Source organism: Amphiura filiformis, chromosome 19 (genome assembly GCF_039555335.1).
Source record: "Amphiura filiformis chromosome 19, Afil_fr2py, whole genome shotgun sequence".
Classification (NCBI taxonomy): Eukaryota; Metazoa; Echinodermata; class Ophiuroidea; order Amphilepidida; family Amphiuridae; genus Amphiura; species Amphiura filiformis.
The window spans coordinates 42,855,938-42,876,664 of NC_092646.1; the positions used below are offsets into that span (position 1 = coordinate 42,855,938).

Genomic DNA, 20,727 nt, shown 5'->3' on the forward strand with positions numbered 1-20,727 from the left:
CCGAAATGAAATTGAGGTCAACCGAGGTCAAAGGTCATTATGGAGGGGTTAAATTTCAAACTTTGTCCGATGGGGCTCAAAGTTGGTGGGTGGAATCCTTGCTACGAGGGGAATATATGCGCAAAATACCATTGAGGTCAACCGAGGTCAAAGGTCATTACGGAGGGGGTCAAATTTCAAACTTTGTCCGATCGGGCACAGACTTGGTGGGTGGAGTCCTTGCTACGAGGGCTTAAACATGGTATAACGAATTCTCAATATGACAGGAACAGGAAGATTTCACCACTCCCTGTGAGGACTGCAATGTCTTCCCAGCATTCATAGCTGAAAATGATTTCTAAATTTCAAATGGATGTATCAAATAAAACTGAGGTCATCAAAGGTCAAAGGGATCAAGCCAAGGTCATTTAGGGTCAGAGGTCATATGGGTTCAGTGGGGGTCAAACAGCATCACTATCTGATGCTGGTGGTGCTCTCACGTACAGCTACAGTGCCCTCACAGCCGCAGGTACTCTAGTAACATTAAATATATTGCGGCAATAATTTGCGGGACTCCCCTGTAAAATTGCATATTGCGTGAGCATGAAATTTCCATTGACTACGCCGCCGACATGTGTAAGTCTTAGGGACCGTTCAATATTTACACGGGGGGATTTGAGGGTAATCCAATAACTTTTGAGGTCTTGAGGTGAGAATGTTAAGTCTTAAATGGATAAAATTGGGAAAACAGGGGAAGGGGTGGTCCGAACATTTTGAACGGACGAGAGGGGTGAACGCGAAATGTTTTGTCGATTTTTTTTTCATTTTTCTCATTCCGACCAGGCGTAAATATTCAGGTGGGAGTTGCAATTGCTGCTCGCATATGAACAAGACATAACCTGTTTTGCAACGTTCTAAAAGTATTAAAATAACCATTGCTTTGCAACGTATTGCATATTGAAATAACCTAAGATTTCCCTATAGTCAGAAAAAAGGGTCGATAGTCCAAAAGTTAGGGGTATGGTGACGGTTAGGGTTAGGGCATGGTCATGGTTAGAGTCAGGGATAGGTTTAGTGTACTAAGGTTTTCATAGAAAACCTTTTGGACTAGCAACCGCTCCCGTTACATTTTCACTGCACATGTAAATGATGTGTCTTCTTATTTTAATCAGTGTTTATTGAGCACAATGACATCACTTTCCACATTTAATTAGATATGTGAGTACCTTTTTTTACATTGATCAGTATTGCACATGTGCTCAATTGACAATAAGGGGCGTGGTAGTTGTTTCTTCGCCTACTAATGAGCCCGGCCCCAACTCAACACAAAAGTTGGCAACCATGAGAGTTACAAAATCTTTTAAAATACCCCCTTTGTAATTATTTTTCATCAAATTTACCCCCTTTTTTCATGCAAAATCGAGGTTTTTAATGACTAGAAGTTCCAACACCCCTTTTCAATGACTAGAATTTCAAATACCCCTTTTCAGTGACACTAAATAATTGACATAAAATTACCTGATTTTCCCAAGTACCCCTTTTATCCAAATTTTGCGGACACATGCAAATTAAATACCCCCTATTTCGCTGTCTGTCCAAATTAAAACCCCCTATTTTCCCAATTTCGTGGTCCTCGCTACTGGTAAATGCGCTATTTGGTAAATTTTACTCTCATGGTTGTCAATTTTTGTGTTGGGGGGGCGGGCTTGATAAGAATCAAATGGTACGTCGATCCCTTAACTAATTTCAATGTCAATGTCCAAGAAGGACTTCTTCTTCTCCTCTTCCTCCTCCTCCTCCCTCTTTTTCTTCTACCCATCCCCCAAGTCACCTTTCTCCCTTCACCATGAAAATAAAGCTAAATAAAACAAATCCTGGTGAGCGACGCTAGCACAGAGGAACGGGATACATGATATAAGGAAAATGATATTATCGGAATGGCAACACCGACATTTGTGAAAATACCTAAAATTGAAAATATATGTTGTACTTCCCGTGTCTGCATATTATTTTGCTGCCCGTTTTGCTGTGGCGCTGCATTTTTTTTGCTGCGAACATGACACAGTGAATCTCATCCAGGCACTATAGATTATTTTACATGCATTTGCGAACAAGCACAGACTCTGATGTATAGGCTACATGTTAATAGTCATAAAATTACTCAGATTCATATTATGAGAATTGCATGTATGTGCACTAACACCGGGCACTATTAACAGAGCTGGTGAACAGGTAAGACATCATAGCATGCATGTGTTCTAAAATAAAAGCAGCTTTCTTTCATTTTTAGTTAAATCGCACAACAATGTTTGTTTTTACGTTATTTACAGCTCTGACATTTGCAACACATTACAAATTCAAATACGTTGTCAATACATGCATTACAAACAGCCCGTCGTGTCGCAGTTGCTCTTGTTGATTATTATTAGCATAGGGCCTACTTTCTCTTTTACGGGTGTTGGTGCTTTTAGTTTTAGTTTTATACATGATGAGAGTACCTCATGCAGTATTGTTTAAAAATATCTGCATGGACTCGATCCTGTGACCACTATATAAAAGGGTACAAATTAAACATTCATTGAATTTGCTCCAAAAAGAACAGTTAATTCTGATAGTGCATACATGTCTCGCCAGCTTAAAAGCTCTTTTAAGTTGCAGCAAAATTTTGGCATTTGGAGGGGTATTTTAGATAATAATAGGTCTACATAGGATATTGTATAGGCCTATATGAAATACTGATATATATTCCAGCTCTTTCTAGACCTAGCTGCACATGACATGCACATAACTGCACTATCAAAAGTAATATTTACCAGTTAAGCCTATACGTAGTCTAAGAAGCAAAAAGCTGAAATTATCATTCAATATATTGTATCCTGTTGCAGAATACAAACTATTGAATCTGCCTATACATTGTGTTTTTTTGTATGCCGGTTCAATCTGACTAAACTCATAGCTATTAACCCCGGCAGGTACATGTACATGTACATGTGTTATTTCTGCAAGGGTAGTCATGTTTGAAAGAGCAAATTACCAGGTTTTATTTAAATGATATATAATACTGGGTACCGTGGGAGTACATTTAAAGGATTATATCCGTTAAAAATAAATAAATAAATAAATAAATAAATAAATAAATATGGGCCTAAATGCCAAACAAAAAGAAAAAAAATATAAATTTTACTATTATTGCCATTTGGCAAAACAGGTTAATGTTTGTTTTAATCGATTCGCTTAACGATTAAAACTGATTTTTTTTTAGAATCGGAAGTAATATTGTTGACAGCTGGGTTTGTGTTTAGTAAACATGAACTTGCTGTACATGCACATCATCCCATCAGAGTTAATATACAACACTTCATGTATGCAAGGTACGCAATATTACGTCGACTACAGGTTTCAAATGGATATTTTATGTCAGGCCTTAATGTATTCGAGCTGTGTGTGTTAGATGTATTATTATAGTATATAGTTATATACAGCGTTTCATTTAAACTGTTTTAACGTAGACTTTCCAAGTTCTGGATCACCTCAATATTATATTAATGATCTCACTTGTATTGTCATAGTATTAAATATATATAGGCAAGTATAAAACAGTTTTTCTTACATTATATTTACAACCAAATACACACCCTCACATATTCACCCAATATCCTCTCACAGGAATCGATTGATTTTTTCTGAGATTTTCTGCGATGTTTTGATCGGCAATGAAACAAGTAACGTGCGTTTTCCAAAAACGGGTCTACGCGTAAAATAAATATTTCGCAAGATTGTACACATCATCCGTCACCCCCCCCCCACCCCGAACCTCTGGTACGCATCACACACCCCACACCCCTGCCGTATTGAGGTAAATATGCATGATAATGTGACCTTTGAAGGGTGGTTTGTGAAATATAATACACAGGAGAACAATACTAGTATATGAATCGTTTAGTACGTAATTTTCATGCTTTAAGTCTGATGAACAGAAATATTGAATCTGTGATAAGCACTGCAGATAGCAAGAGAAATTCAAATTGAAATATTTGAATAATGAAATGTTAAATTTACAAAATGTATAAAAATAAATAAACAAATACAAATAAATAAATAAATAAATAAATAAATAAATAAATAAATAAATAAATAAATAAATAAATAAATAAATAAATAAATAAATAAATAAATACATTTAAAATAGACTTGGTGATTTATTAGGCCGAGTAAAAAAAACCATGTTTCTCGTCCGCGCCCTCCTCCTTTTTTGAAGATTTTTCAAATTTCTTTTTATTTTGTAAATTTTCAGTTATAACTTGTCGGAAAAGATGTTTCAGAAGTTGAAACTTTGTAAATGCATAATACATCATTTAAGAAGAGTTTTGTGATCACTAGAGGGGCATACCTCTCAAAACAATAAAATAAAAAGGGCCTCCTCCTTTTTCTCAGATATCAATCTGTATGTCTAATACCCAAAATATGGTGCCAAATACAGGTATTTAGCGTCGTTTCCCAATAAAAAATAGAAAATAAAAAGCCCCTCATCCTCCAAATTTTTAAAAACCCGGACGAGAAACATATTTTTATTTTTACTTGGCCTTAAAGCATTATTTACAATATTGTTTCATGCAGGCCAGCCGAAGCCGACCTACACTCTTCAGAATATGCTTATAACATATTCTGACAAGTCACGAGTCTACATGTAGGTCGGCTTCGGCTGGCCTGCATGAAACAATATTGTAAATAATGCTTTAATAAATCACCAAGTCCATTTTAAATGTATTCCAGCTCCCTTCTTGGTTGAGCACTTTACTGTGGATAATTTGCCTTACTTGGATTTATTTAAATAAATAAATAAATAGTCAAACAAACAAACACACAAGATAATATTGTCTGCATTTTTGTTGGTTTTGTAATGAATAGTTGTGCAACAGTTGTATCGCTTTTGTAATATACATGAAATGAACGTACTAGTATCATATCCCACATTCTGGTATTGACTCCACCTGACGATATATAGGTAATAATTAATATCAGCTGAAACAATAGGAACATTTAATACTGTGTAACCTACATAATCTACTTACAAGGTTAATATTACATTTTATTGTTTATAGATTGGTTCACCGGTAATAACATAATGGTTAATTAAACAGAATCAATAAACAATTTCGATTGGTATCAGCAGAAAACTTCATATCATGTGATTTGGAGAGACAGTTAGAGACCTATTCTTAATTTGGAGAATGATGATCAACTCATGTTAAAATGCAATTATTTCTGAGGTTAAAGAGGAAGCCACTCCAGAGCAGTTCTTTTAGTTGGGGTGAACCAGAGCTGCCTAGTTATCAAATTAATCAGTTGCATGGTTATCTCTGAATTTGTAGGTGCTAATTGATGCAATTAAAACATCAATTAGCGCCTATCAAATTGAGAGATAACCTTGACACTGATTAATTTGATAACCAAGCAGGTTTGGTTCACCCCAGAAGAATTGCTCTGGCGGAGGTTCCTCTTTAACACATCTTATCCGCAATTTAACATGAAAATCATGTTGCGGTTAACACATCTTATCTGTTATGTTAAAACATAAAAAGCAAGCTTCAACGCCATTCTGATGAAAATTACCTGAATGTAGTAATTTTTATCTTGATCATTGTAGTTTCCTACAAATATACTACAAACCACGTTTTCATATTGGGATGTTTCAGTTGACATGATCTTAATCTTCCACACAGGGAGTGTAGCTTTCGAATGGAGCCACCCAACCATTGAGGCAACCCCATTTGAAATTCAGATGACTCCCTGTATGAAGATTAAGGTCATCTAAGAGGGTGTATGGATTTCAACTTTGTTTGTTTGTTAAGGGGGTACTACACCCCTGGCCAATTGTGTGCCTATTTTTGCATTTTTCTCAAAAGTTATAGCGCATTGGTGACAATTAAGATATGCATGTTGTAGGGGCAAGGACTACAACTATTGCTCCGAAAATTCAGCAACTCAAGGCAAGTAGTTATTGATCAAATACTGGTTTTCCCTCATTTTTGACTGCAACTCCACAACTGCTGTCTGTGCCGAAATAAAATTTCCAGTGCAGTAGTTGTAGTCCTTGCCCCTATAATATACATATCTTACTTGTCATCAATGCGGTATAATTTTTGAGAAAAATGCAAAAATAGGCACAAAATTGGCCAGGGGTGTAGTACCCCCTTAAGGTTATGAAGTAATAAATAGATAATACTAATATTCCATCAATTGTGATTTGTTTTATTTTTACAGACACTAAAGGTACCAGCATGAGCACGTAAAAGCGTGTCCCGTCCTAATCTGCACCAATCCATTGTAGTTGGTAATACAGAATCTTAACTACCAAAAGGCTCGACACGCAACCCACCATGGGTGACATCACTGAAGAAGAAGCACTGGTAAGATAAACTTTCTCACGTACTGAAGTCCAGTATGTTCATTGAAACGGAATAGAACGTGCGGATTACAAAATTGCCAACATGGCAGAAGAGATTCTTCTGAACATTTCGAAAATATTTGTCTATCTGTGCAACGACGCGAAAATTTCATGGGCTGTCCCCTATAATGTAGTCCGGATCTCGGGAACATGTTAAAAGCAAAGTGGAGGTTATTTGAGGTCAAAGGTCAGGTAGGGTCAAATTTCAAAATTGCTTCAATTAGGTTTAATATTAATAATGTGAATAATAAGTTCAAGCGATACTTGCTATTGTTTGTTGTTCTGCTTGCTGTTGGTTAAGAAGCGTTGGAAAAGTGTAGTTTTACGGCTTCTTCTCACATGTCTCATGTGCCAAAACCTTTGTTGGTATAATGTTTGGTTTATGTATGCATGTATTTGTTAAATACAATAATAAGTGGAAATTATCACATCAAAATTTTGCATTTACTTTTACAGAGGCTTCTAGAAAACATGGCTCAAGCTGAGGATGACTTCCTGCACCCTCAAAAGCAACTGGGATGCGAACCCGTAACCTATCTGGAAAACATCAAGAAAGATATCAACGAATTCGTATTACCAATCGCTGCCTTTATAGATAACACAGCAATGGGTACCGGGGTTACTAGAGTTGTGGGTGGAAGTTTGGGAATAATAGGGGGAGGAATTACAGCTGGCGGAATAGCCGCTGCTCCATTTACTCTCGGTGTGTCTCTGATTCTCACTTTCACGGGTTTGGGAATAAGTATTGGAGGGACTCTGGCAGCTTCAGGAGCGACAATTACAAAACTTGTACTTGATAAAAAGAAGAAAAAACAAAGCAAAGAAGCCTTGGATAAAATCTGCACAAAGCTGAACAATTTTATTGATATTATAAAAAATATGACGACGCTTTTCAAGCTGGATATAAGTACTTCAGCACTGATGGTGGTAGACGGAGACTGAGAGACTGGCTTGATACCGGTTTCCAATACGCAAAAGTTGGAACCACTCCAGCGTCAGTTGGATTCAATGTCGGCAAACTAGTCGGAGTTGCTGTTACAGCAGTTCGTCTTTGGGAAGCCGTAGAGGTGTCGGCAGTGCAGATATCCATTGAGGCAATCTGGTCAGAAGTCGCAATTGGTGGAAGAGTGCTTGTCACTGCTGGTAGTAAATTGGCCATTATAGTAGCATCCGCTGGTGCAGTGCTGTCTGTTGGATTTGGGATATGGGATTGTGTATCGGGCGCAAAGGATATTAAGTTGGCGTTGAAATCTAAAGAGGAAGCGGAAGGAAAGAGCAAAGATGATGATTCTGACACCAGTAAGAACTCAACTGATGATAAAGAGAACGATTCATCAGAAGATGTGAAATTGATCATTGCGAGTGAAGAGAAAAACTTAAGTGATGAGGAAAAGCAGAAACTGTTAAAAAAACAAGTTCAAAATATCGCGGAAGATATCAGAAAGAAAGCGAAAGAAATGGAGGATCATATAGACATGATATTGAACGCATATAAAGAGAAACGTACGGATATTGAAGAACAGATTAAGAATATCCAGAACGACCACAAGGGGTTTTACTTTGAACAGTCTATGAATCAGGCTCCGAAGTTGCGTATTGAAAATGTGTAAATTATCCACACAATGTAGGTTTATAATCACATGCATGGTAATAAATATGAGGGGTGGTGGTTTATTGTCCTTTGGAGTATTGCATTACATGTTTACAATTAGTAGCCCTGCGAGGCTATTCTAAAGTTGGACCTATATCACAAGCAAGTCTTTACTATGAATAGTGGTTTCCCAGCTCGTCGCTGATGTTTGATGGGCTTTATTATACCAGGTCACGCGCTCCTTGAACGTGCTGTCGCCAATTTGTGATTGGTTGTGGTGTTTTTGTTTCTGAACTAATTGCCGGACATTTCCGATCAGCCGCTCAAAATATATATTATGCAATTTATGGTGTACTGCATAGTCTGCATTACTAACATCGAAGGCTCAGCGCAACAATATCCTAACTCCAATTTGGGCAAAAATGAGAATTTGGTATGAAAATGTAGCTAGCAACAATCATATTCATTTGCCAGCCACAAAATCTTAACTCCACCATGGTATATATTCAAACACTACAAACACAATCATGCTTACCGAATGTGCCAGATCACTAGAGTCCGTGGTCAAAGCAACAACATTTGAACTCGTGGAGTCCCATAGAGTTTGTACTGGCGTTACATGGGGTTCTTTTGCATTCGGCAACACAAAATCTTACCTCCACGGAGTTACGCCGATGATGATGTCCAGGTTTTTGTGGTTTTTCTCAAAATGGCAATTTTTTTTTTGGAGACCCCGGTATTTTCACACAATACACAATTGATATGTCAGGAGCATCTTAACTCCATAGAGTTTGCACTGACTCTGCAGGGGGTCATTTGTTTTCGGCATCACAAAGTCTTATCTCCACGGAGTTACGATAATGTAGTTTTGTGCTTTTCACAAAATGGCAATTTTGGAGTAAGATATGACCCCGCAACATAAGCTTAATGGTTGTATTGAAATTTTTTTTTAAACAAACAAACAAACAAAAAACAAACAAAAAAAAAACCCACACAATTTATTCACTAAATTTATTAAGGTTGGTGAAATAAGATTGCGAAAGACTCTGACTTGTTCAAAAATAATTATGATACATATCGATAAAACAATGATAGGGAAAATAACTGAATACCAGAATACAAAACCCACCCAAGTCCATGGAAAGTGATTTTGAGAAAACTAAAATACAAATGTGTATCGTATCATACATGCTCAATAGACGAACGTAGAGGGTGGATTTGGATTCAACTTTTATGATAGGCCTATGTATAAGCAACAATTTCCCATGCTTAACTCAATTTGGCCAAAGTATGGACTTGTATTCATGTATTCAATTTGCCAGCTTTTGAGTTATTTCAAATTAAGGGCAAACACCTTGATTCATTTCTTTTCATTCTATCATTGTCCGTCTTCTTTCTTTCTTGCTCGGTATTCTTTCACGAGCTTTTCTTTATTTCTTCGTTCCTAACTTTTTGTCTCTTTTTTCTTCCATTTTTAATAAGTGAGAATGTTGTCTTGGAAAGTCTTTGTATTGTTTACGGATGAGACCCGAAAGTTTCCATAATTCCAGGGTTAGAACCACCCTTAAGCGTATGTAAGACGTATTTTCATTTAAAGACCCATTCAGTGATCCCAGCAGCGCAAGTGTAAAAAAATTAAAATTGTTTTTAAATTGCTCGAAAGTGAAGGATAAGTCATTCAAATTGTCATTTGGTATTTTTGAAATGACAAATTTCGCAAAAAACGAAGAAAACAGCAGTACTGACGAAGTTGAAGCCCCATTCAAATACACGTAGCTAATTTAGATACTGTCAGTATCTAAATTACAGATTCGTGTAAAATGTCTTATTTTGTCTTAAATACACGGCTTTCGGCCGAACCACTCGCAGGCTATGTTAGCACATCTATAATGACAATGACAAAGGTACCAAAATCTGAATTTTGATGATTTTTACGATCGTCCGGATGAGCAAATCACTGAATGGGCCTTTAAAAGTGAAACTAAACTTCTTATAAACAATGAGGAAGCCCCGCCACAGTAGTTCAGTGGGGGGGGGGGGGGGCCCAAACCTGCCTGGTTATCAAATGAATCAGCGACAAGGTTATCTCGGAATTCAGAGATTACCTTGTCACTGATTAATTTGATAACCAGACAGGTTTGGTTCACCCCAGAAGAAATGCTCTGGCGGGGCTTCCTCTTTAAGCGTATGTAAGACGTATTTTCATTTAAAATTGAAACTAATCTTCCTATAAACAATGTGCAATGTACATGAACATTATTTTTTGCAAGAAATAAAAAGTGTGTTTTTGCTGAAGAAAAGATTTTTTTTTGCCTTGACTGGTGCATAGGGGGCCTAAGCACCATCGTTGGATAGTATAAGAATGTGTGTGTTTTTATAATATACCATATGGTATCATAGAAGATAGGCATTGGCAAGATTAGTTCATGAATATTTATCAGCTTATGAATATTTATGAGGTGTAATATGCGCAAACGACAGCATACAATTTTTGGTGTGGCAATTCTGTTCTGGCACATGAGCTATATAGGGGACAAGCATTTTCACTCCTGTGGCAAGCCATGTTAAAAAGCCAGAGGTGGATGATAAAGTATGCAGTGACGTCCAGAAAGACTCATGAGCTATGATCATATGCCTTAAGTATGACTTGGTATGGCACTGGGGCTAAATTGAATCCAGGAACAGGTTCCAAAGAAGGTGTTTCTGCACCGGGAGGAAGTTCAAACTTGAACTGATGCATCATACTAGAAAAACATAGAAACAGCTCCATCTTGGCTAACGATTCGCCCATGCATACTCTGCGACCTGATGGGAAGTAAACAGATGTATACGAACTACGATTAGTTATGTTTGTGATAACTGGTTGGCGGGGAGTGGGAGAGGGGGCTTAGCACAAATGATCGTATGAGTATTGTACCCCGGAAAGACCCATGTTTTCAGATCGCGCATCTTCGAAAGACCTCTGTATTTTACCAAAATAGAGCGCTGAAAGGCCCCTAATTTTGATAGTTTCAGCTCTAAAAGACGCCTCAATTGTTCGTTCCTCACATTTCTTGTTTTTTCGTCGTCGGCTCCCAAATAAGACCACCCACTTCGGAGCATACCCACCAAACAGTGAGGGTCTCGTGTTTTTTTTGTTTGTTTGGGTTTTTTTTTGTATTTTTTTAATATACAATGTGTAATGGTACATCACAGCGCCGTGAAAATGAACCAAAAAATACAATATCCAATGCGAAATAAGTTTGGAAACATGTCTTTTGCGTCCTCTGATTAAGCCATTCTGTATCTTCTGAGATGTTGAGATAAATGGCACAATTGAGCATTATGATAACGACTTAGGTCTCTATACATTGTACAAGACACAAATGTTAAGATTTCAAGATTTTCCCTCCTCAAGACATAAAATGTCTAAAACTATTTTTCTGAAACAAACGAATGCCTGCCTAACCTGAATCAAGTTCATGTTAACTCTAGTTAACTTCTTTACTTGGGTTAGAGTAAGCTTACCTGCTCCAAAATTTAACAAATATGGACTCTTGACCACTTCACCCTTGTCATTTAGATGTCTGGTAGGATCAAAGCGTTCTGGATCAGGCCACAGCTTCGGATCGCGAGAAAGACCCCTGCAATATTAAAATATAGGTGAATTGGAGATTATTCAATTGACTCACCAAGAGTAGAAATACTATAAATACTTAAAGATATGGAAGTTATGTTGGTATCCTTTGTATGATAGCCAAGTTCTAACTGAGTCTCATTTCCAAAGGACCACACAGACTTATAGGAAGATCGTTACGAAGTTCAACCCACCTGCGGTTCAGTGCCAATGTGCTGTTCCAGTTGAAATATATACACCCCCTGTGGAAGACATGACCTTTATGTTCCACACAGGGGGTGTGAATATCAAATGGAGTTACCTGAATAGATAGATTAAGGGGGTACTACACCCATGGCAAATTTTGTGCCTATGTTTGCATTTTTCTGAAAAAGTATAACACATTGGTGACAAGTTACATATGTATATTATAGGGGCAAGGACTACAACTACTGATCAAATATTGGTTTTCCCTCATTTTTTACTGTAACTCCACAACTGTTGTCTGTGCTGAAATAACATTTCCAGTGCAGTAGTTGTAGTCCTTGCCCCTATAATAAACATATCTTACTTGTCCCTAATTGGCTATAATTTTGGAGAAAACTGCACAAATAGGCACAAAATTTGGTAGGGGTGTAGTATCCCCTTAAGGTCATGTCTTCCATATAGGAATGTGTATGGATTTCAAACATGGGATAGCCTACCTACGGGCATGCACAATGTAGATAGATCACATGACAAAATCCTCGTGATCAAATAGAAATGTAGACTACATGCTTACATAATTATATGGGGTGGGGGGAGTTTGACATTTTTGAAAACTTTTAAAAGTAAATCAGTATTTTAAAGGTAAATCCACATACTGTTTTTTCACGAGTGTGCTAATCACTATAGGGTTAAGGTTAGGGTTTGGGTTCAGTTAGGGTGCCTATATTGTTGTGATACAGTATTCCTACGAGGGAAAATAAGTATTTGGATATCATACATGATATTGATGAGGACATTAGTTCCCTTTGGTATTGAGTATCCAACTAGCGTCGTGTCGGTAGTAGCACATCGTGGAAATGTAGATGCAACGCATGATAGTCTTAATATTTCAAATATTGTAGCCACTGTATAGTGCGTCTTATCTCGGTCTTCCATACAAGGTAGTCTGGAAGTGCCCACAATCTGAAAACAAACGAATGTGTGATGTGTATTTTCCGTTAAGGGGGTACTACACCCCTGTGGTAAATTTGTGTCTATTTTTATATTTTTCTCAAAAACTAATAACACACTGGTAATAAACGTTATGTATATTATTGGGGCAAGGAATCCAATTACTACACTGAAATTTCAGCTACTCAAGACAAGCGGTTCAGTAAATATGATAGGAAAAATGAGGTACACCCTAGCGGTACCTCATTTCTTATCATAAATGACAAAACGTTTGTCTTGGGTCACTGAAATTTCAGTGTAGTAATTGGATTCCTTGCCTCTATAATATACATAACTTTTGTTACCAGTGTGTTATTAGTTTTTGAGAAAGTGCAAAAATAGTCACAAATTTATCGAAGGGTGTAGTACCCCCTTAATAAGATTGTTTTATGATGCTCACAATTATTTTCTCTACTGAACTATGCACCCATAAGCCTACTCATCAGGCCTGGATATATCTATCATAGGGCTAAAGGGTCCGGACTCTAAGAAGGAATAGAAAAGAACTGAGAGAACAGAACAAATGAAAAAAATAGGAAAATAAAGGACCAAAAATGCATCATCCTATGCCAAAAATGAGATCGAGGTCCGAGGTTGCTCAGACTGGTATTCTCCAGGTGGTGGCCGCATTGCATTCTCTAAATTCAGTAAATTTTCATCGTCAATCGTGTAATTGAATGGGATTATTTTGAAATTTTAAAACGCTTCAAATATCACAAACAAGTGGGCCTATGTTAATAAGTAATATAAATACAAGCTAAAACCGTTGGGGTTCGATAATGAACCCCACAAAACTAACCAAGTATATTGAAAATGCCGGGCGGTTTCACAAGTTGCCGGCTCGATCATGTCATCCACCACCTGGGTATTCTCCAAATTGGGACTTCGATGTATCAAGTCGATGTATCAAGTCTGAAAATGCACAGGTTTTTGGTGTCCACTTTCGTTTTATAAATTTCAGTCCCACAGGGATTTAAAAATGCAAGTCCATTGGATTTAATATTCAAGTCCTTTAAGATTTACTTTTAAGCATATCTGGGATTTATTTCAAAATAATATAAATCTTTATGGGGATTTAAATATCGATATTAAATACAAGTCTGTGTGACTTCTTATCAAGCAATACTTCTATTCACGGCAATAATACCAAGTCAGGACTACTTCTTTCACAAAGTTCAAGCAATAGTCTGTAGTGCCAGTGATAATTTCAGTGTCACTGTGGCCGAGTGTGATCCTTCATGGAAATAAGCTTACCCATTTATACATTATATTATGTGTATAGGTAAGCTTATACAGCAGAAGCACAAACTACTACCTCGGCGATTGAAGATAATGTTCACATTGGCCCTTCGTGCACAACAATGTAAGCTTTCTCATGGAAGTTATAGTCACTGACATTGGCAATTACAGCATCTGGGATGCCATTCTGCAAAACAAATTCGTCCACATCACTTCATTCATTCGCTCGCCACCACACGAAATCGCAAAAGAAAGACGGCGGCTGAGCAGTCCGGGAAAACGTTTCGATTTGATCACGTGCACGCACCATCGCGTTGTGATTGGTTTACTCTTTAAGTCTTTCGAAAGATTTAAATATAGATTTTCTTTTTCCCGATCCCAAAGAAAATTTAAATCAAACCCGAGTAAAATAAATGATGGTCAGCTTTTCCTCCAAGTTACATACTGTTAAATGTCAAAAATATCAATTAATTTGCCATAAAATTTGTATTATATCGCGAATTAAAAAAAATTGAAACTATTTGATATCAGAAGGACATTCCTCCTATTCAAAATGCAATTTTGTGTGTCTGGTGTGCTTTCATGTCCCATAAAATGCTGTGCAAAGGTTGCTCTCCGATATAAGCTTACCTCCATCAATTCCTGATGCACCTTTTCCTGTACATCTGTATTAACCACCATGTATAAAAGGGCAAATCTTAGAGTGTTCGATGTCGTGTCTGTAGACCCCAAAAACAGATCTAACAAAACAATGGTAAGTTCTTCTAGGTTGAAAATATCTGGTTCTTCCGCCATCTTCGTTAGATAACAGTCTACAAAATCACGCGGCTCTTCCTCTGATCTGAATGTCTTCTGGTGTTCTGCAACTCTACTCGTCAGAATAGAGGACTGTATTGACCACTCAGCTTGAAACTCTTGTGCTGTTCGCTTAAGAAATGGTCTGCTAAATGGTACGAAATTAATTAACAGCATTTGTATCGTTCCAAGCTTTAAAGATCCTTTAAGCATCCGATGGATGAAAAGTTGAAACTCTTCATCGTCCTCATATTGGCACCCCAAAATTGTGTTAGACATACTGCTGGCAATGGTGTCCGTTAGAAGTGTGGACAGATCTTGGGGGACATCTGCTAGGTCCTTTAAGAGGGAAGAAATATGTTAACAAAAAGAAAAACATTGCATTAGTATACACGGTAGAACATTAATGTCATTGTATTTTGTATCCAATGTTGCCAACAAGTTATTTTGGCGTGGTGAAAATCACTCCCGTGTAGAATAGATTAATGTCATTGCATTGTGTATTTAAAGGAAGTCTCCGGCAATCATAACATTATGCCTTATATGTTAGAAAAATAATTATCAAGCACGAATCACATAGTTTTATTTAAAACAAACTTATATTGACCATAAAAACGAATAAAAACAATCGGTTCTCAACATGCGATATTCAAATTTGTCTGAAATTGTCTAAGTGCAATGACGTAATGGTTATTTGTGCTCAATTGTCGTCAGCCTTCATTGTAATACTGGGACGTCATTGCACTCGATAATTTCATCGCCCGGGAATTTTGAATATCACGAGTTGAGAGACGGGTGTTTTATTCGTTTTTATGGTCATTATGAGTTTGTTTTAAATAAAACCACGTGATTCGTGCTTTTAAATTATTTATCTTACATATAAGGCATAATATTGTGATTGCCGGAGAACGTTGTCAACAAGTTATTTTTGCGTGGTGAATGTTACTCCAGTAGAATGTCAGATTGTAAGCTATGGCTTTCAAAGACACACACAATTTGACAAGGAAGTTATAATTATGTATAATGGATGTTAAAAAAGGCCAAACTATAAACAGAAATCTCACACAGGATCGACTTTATTAGACACTTTGTTTTAATTTTAATATTCAGTCATGACTTTCGAGGAAGAGGTTCACGTTTAATACTTTTTGTGAGTTACCGAAGTTGATCTCTTTTTCAAAAGAGGGGATCAATTCCAGGATGTTCATAATTTGTTTTAAGTGGTCCTGACATTGGAAATTCTATTCGAATGAGTCAAACCCTTAACCATGTTAACCATCCATATTACTATGTCATGCATGTTAACACGATCCACGTAAACGTACCTTTAGATTTCTTAGTAATGTTTGAACTCTTTCCGTAAATTTCCCCTCAAAGCTAGACTTTCCAAAGCCAAAACCACGCAAAGTCGAGAGCGCAAATCGTTTCTGATGTTGCCAAGTCACACTGAAGTCAGCGGAAAACAGACCTACAGACAAAGGAAAAGTTTTGTTTTATAAACGTATCATCAAGCATTTTCTGTTCTGTACGAGAGATGTTGTCTACAGTGGCGGCGCTACGGGGGGGACAATTTTTTCTTGCCCCCAGTTTGCCCCCCCAGTTTTGAGGCAAAAACCTCAAATTACGTAAATTTCGGCTTTATGCGGCAATTTTGCGCAAAATTTGTCGATTTTGCCCCCCCAAAAAAAAAAATTCCTGGTGCCGCCACTGGTTGTCTAACTGACCATTTAAACGATACAGGTCACTTTGTTCAAAGCATTATCGTGTCCCTATCACAAAACGTTGCAAATAATCGCCCGGTTCATGTAAATTGATATCCCTATCGTCAATCGACCGTTAAGAATATGTGTATTTCGGCAGCCTCACTCGTATAAAACCACGGACGTTTCAGTGAACGAAAAACCTTCCTCGGAAAATTAGAATAGGCTCGTTTTCTGAAGAATGGTATAAGTTTCAGTCTTTTCAATAAAAATTCATTAATTTAAATAAACACAACAACAACAACAACAACAACAGGGTACAACAACTTTGGAGAAATATTTTATCAATATTGCAAACTATTACAAACTCATTTTCGTTTCCAAAATGGATAGATTTACGGCGCCCATTAGTATCTTTTGTTGTCGGTTATTGCCAGAATCCATTGCGTTAAGGGGGTTAAATTTGTGGTAGTCATGTGGTAAATTTGTGACTATTTTTGCATTTTTCCGGGCATTTTTCTCAAAAAATAATTACACACTGGTAACAAAAGTTATGTATATTATTGGGGCAAGGAATCCAATTACTACACTGAAATTTCAGTGACTCAAGACAAGCGGTTCAGTATAGGCCTATATGATAGGAAACGAGGTACATCCTAGCGGTACCTTATTTCTGATCATAAATAACAAACCGCTTGTCTTGGGTCACTGAAATTCCAGTGTAGTAATTGGATTCCTTGCCCCTATAATATACATAACTTTTGTTACTACTGTGTTATTAGTTTTTGAGAAAAATGCAAAAATAGACACAAATTTATCGAGGGGTGTAGTACCCCCTTAACCTGTCGTTCGTGCGCAATATCAATTCTCGCATCGACGTAAATTTTGGTTTCATTTGCAAAGGCCTTTAGGAACCAGTCAATAATATACCTACCTAATTTCTTACCGTCGTTTGGTAATTCAGAATCCTTTGCATTGAATTTGTAGATCGTGCGCACATTAACCCTAACCCCCACCGGGCTTTTTCGCGACGGGAAGGGAAAGAAGGAAGGAATACAGAGAGAAAAGAAAGAAAGAAAGAAGTTGTTTGCTCTGGGTTGGATTCGAACCCGAGACCCTCGCATGCCAAGCACTGGGTCGGCGACACCTTGCCACGGGTCTTGGGCTTCGCTGGCCAGCGAAACCGTGCCTATAATCACTTAGGGCGATTGCGTCATCACACCACGTGTGATGCACGCACGAACAGCGCATATATCAAGTAGTATTTTGTAGTACTTGGTCCTGAATAGGGTTAAACAGTGCGCACATGGACAATGACGTAATTTCGGTTTAATTTGCAAATGCTTTTGGGATGTACGGAACCAGTCAGTTAAAATACCTACCTAATTTCTTAGGATTAATGAGCTGAACCATATATCTGGGTTCCCGTCTGCTTGCAAAGTCCAAGCCTTTGTTAGATTGCAGGGCTTCATTGATAGCCTCAAAACCATTCACAACCACCACAGGCGTGTCTGGGATAAATGAAGGAAAACGGAATCAGAGAAAATTTTCGTGATTAGAAGTTAGACCACAGAGCCCCGACCCAACAAACTCGCGGCAAACACAAAACGTTTTCTGAAACATTCGTGTGGGACATTCGCAAAATATAATCATATATATATAAAATATAACCAATAATTTCGGGTTAGATAAAACGTACAAAACGTTTTATTAACATTAAAAAAACCATTTTGAATAGTTGATGCAAAACATTCTAACACAGTGTTGACAAATTGTTTTTCAATGTTCGCAAACAAATAATTTACAATAACATTTTAATAACATTTTGAAAACTATGTTTGCGTTTGATGGGGCTCTAATTTTGATACATACACTAGGATCCACAACATGCTCATCTATCAGGGGCACAGTTCTTAAACCCCAATACATTTGTACATTAATTGAATGACCTTTGAAAATGTGGGTACAAAAATTCATTCTCTGCAAGTTGAGGTCAAATTTTGCACTATGATTGTTTAATTGGGGTTATTGGACTATGCCATTGGGATGAGGCCATTGTGGTCCATAGTGAGAGGCTAGAGGGTCAGTGGTTTGATTTTAGATGACTCGAAATTGACATTTGCCCTTTGAGAGTCAAAGCAGAAACACGCCATTTTTTGTGGACAAAATGTTTTACTAACATTAAATGTAGAATTATATGAAGCTCATAAAAAGGAAAAAAAAGAGGGTATGTAAAATATTGTTTTGGAGAAATTATTGCAAAATATTTTGTCAACAGTATGTTAAAATGTTCTGCAACAAGTTTTCAACAAGTTTTTGAATTTTATCAAAATTGTTTAGACACAAAAATATATAAAACGACATTTAAATGTTTTCTAGCAACCTTTTCTGAACCTTTTGCGAATGTTTACGATATTGACTAACTGATGGTCATGATACGCATCTAACTAAATATTTTAAAATCCACCGGCCAAATTGTAAATCTGGTGGGCAAGTTGTGAATCATAACAACTGGTCAAATCTCAGCTAACGGACAAGTTGATCGCATGAGCCCTGTAGTGTTCGTCAGATTGATAATGTTAAAAAAAGATGGACGGATCATTTATCATTTAAAGTTATTGTTTGGGTTAAATCTGTGTTCTAATGTTTAGATTTCGTACACCGCATCATGTATATAAGCTTACTCTAAAGACTGTATTTAGCAACTAAACACATTCTGTAAGTTGCTATCACTTTCTAAACATGTTTTATTAGGGGGGGGGGGGTCATTTTCTTCGGAATGGGGGTGGGGTGGGGGTTATGAATATACTAGGGGGTCATATAATTTTTAGACCTAAATAGGGGGTCATAATTTACATCTCTCCGATAGTGCGATAGAAAAGGAATAGTGTATTTATTATGCAAATAACCAGTTTCCTTGCTCCACGGTGTATCGGGAACTACCCCTTTATTATGCTAAATAGCCTTCCCAATGTTCGTGTCTAAGGCCACACTATACATACCTCAGTAAACATCTAAAGATAAGATAGCTGTAAATTTGTGTAATGAACACCATTGGCCTGCTTGCTAAATATGGGCATTTTAGCCAAAATTTATGAATATTGCAAGGTACATGAAGGGAAAATATCTGGATGGTGTCTAAATTTAGCTCGAATATACCTTATGGTCGATACTATCGAGTGAGTTTGATATTTTTAAGAAAAAACTGTAGTATGAATGGTAGCAATGATATTACCGGGCCTCGATTCGTTACAAAGCAGAAAGATACGGCTTTCGAAAGGAGTGAATACGTGTAGTTGGCCTTAAAAAATCAGCCCGAGATAGGGAGGGGATGGGTCATTAAAATTGACTCCGGTCACCGACATATTCATGATCCCCTTCCGAAGAAATGCACAAAAGAGTTAGACCATGTAGACCGGTTTAAGTTAGACCTGGTCTAAGTGGAATTACATTTTGCTTATTGTGTATTATTTTTGATCCTTGCATTTAAATCTTTAGAATTTGCTAGCTACTCTATGAAGAAAATAAGAGTAAAGGATCATTCCTGATGGAATTAAATTCCACTTAGACTAGGTCTACTTAAGACCCGGTCTAACTCTTTTGTGCATACGGACTTAAGAGATTTATGTGTCAGATACCTGAACATTTAGATGCCTAAACATAATTATATATCATGAATAGGTAGGCCTACTCTAAACAACTTTCAAAGCATGTGTTTAGAGAAGTATTGCCATCAAACACAATTTTTATAGTTAATATACAAGTCCTAACGTACCATAAACATACCTAGCATTAAACTGTAAACGTTACCATAGCGTTGTGACAATTTACTCGCAGTACGATGGAGGTGCTTATCGCTGGTAATAGACAGAAGTGTGCCTATGATAGGCACACCCGTCGGTCCAGGAGGAAAGTTTGCAACTGGCCATCTCTGCTTGTAATATTGAAGCGTTAAAATGCCTATCAATACAAGTATAAACGGTAGTAGAAACTGAAGCAAGTCGTCCATGATGATGGGCTGATATTCCACAATGTTGTGGACGAAATAACCTTCGTTGCACGAACGAGAAGTAGTTTGTAGTCTACCCAACATGCAACGGGCGTTTATATAATTTGATTGTGCAAAATGTCATTTAGGAACCGTTCAGTTCACCACATATCTGTGCGTTCACAAACACTTCTA

The 20,727-nt window shown here is 37.2% G+C and overlaps 2 protein-coding genes across 2 annotated transcripts; one reads left to right on the top strand and one right to left on the bottom strand.

Annotated features, from left to right (window-relative positions):
* Positions 1–2,016: 2,016 nt before the first annotated feature.
* On the top strand, positions 2,017–8,960 carry LOC140141335 (uncharacterized). The gene is made up of 3 exons (XM_072163172.1): positions 2,017–2,211; positions 6,244–6,389; positions 6,884–8,960. Exons 2-3 carry the CDS (start codon positions 6,360–6,362, stop codon positions 7,367–7,369), a joined length of 516 nt encoding a protein of 171 aa, XP_072019273.1. The 5' UTR covers positions 2,017–2,211; positions 6,244–6,359; the 3' UTR covers positions 7,370–8,960.
* A 1,155-nt stretch (positions 8,961–10,115) lies between these two features.
* Positions 10,116–20,592, bottom strand: LOC140141334 (cytochrome P450 2D15-like). The gene is made up of 7 exons (XM_072163171.1): positions 20,331–20,592; positions 17,927–18,055; positions 16,170–16,312; positions 14,680–15,183; positions 12,599–12,783; positions 11,526–11,641; positions 10,116–10,823 (listed from the first exon to the last, which is right to left on the bottom strand). Exons 1-7 carry the CDS (start codon positions 20,551–20,553, stop codon positions 10,633–10,635), a joined length of 1,491 nt encoding a protein of 496 aa, XP_072019272.1. The 5' UTR covers positions 20,554–20,592; the 3' UTR covers positions 10,116–10,632.
* Positions 20,593–20,727: the final 135 nt, after the last annotated feature.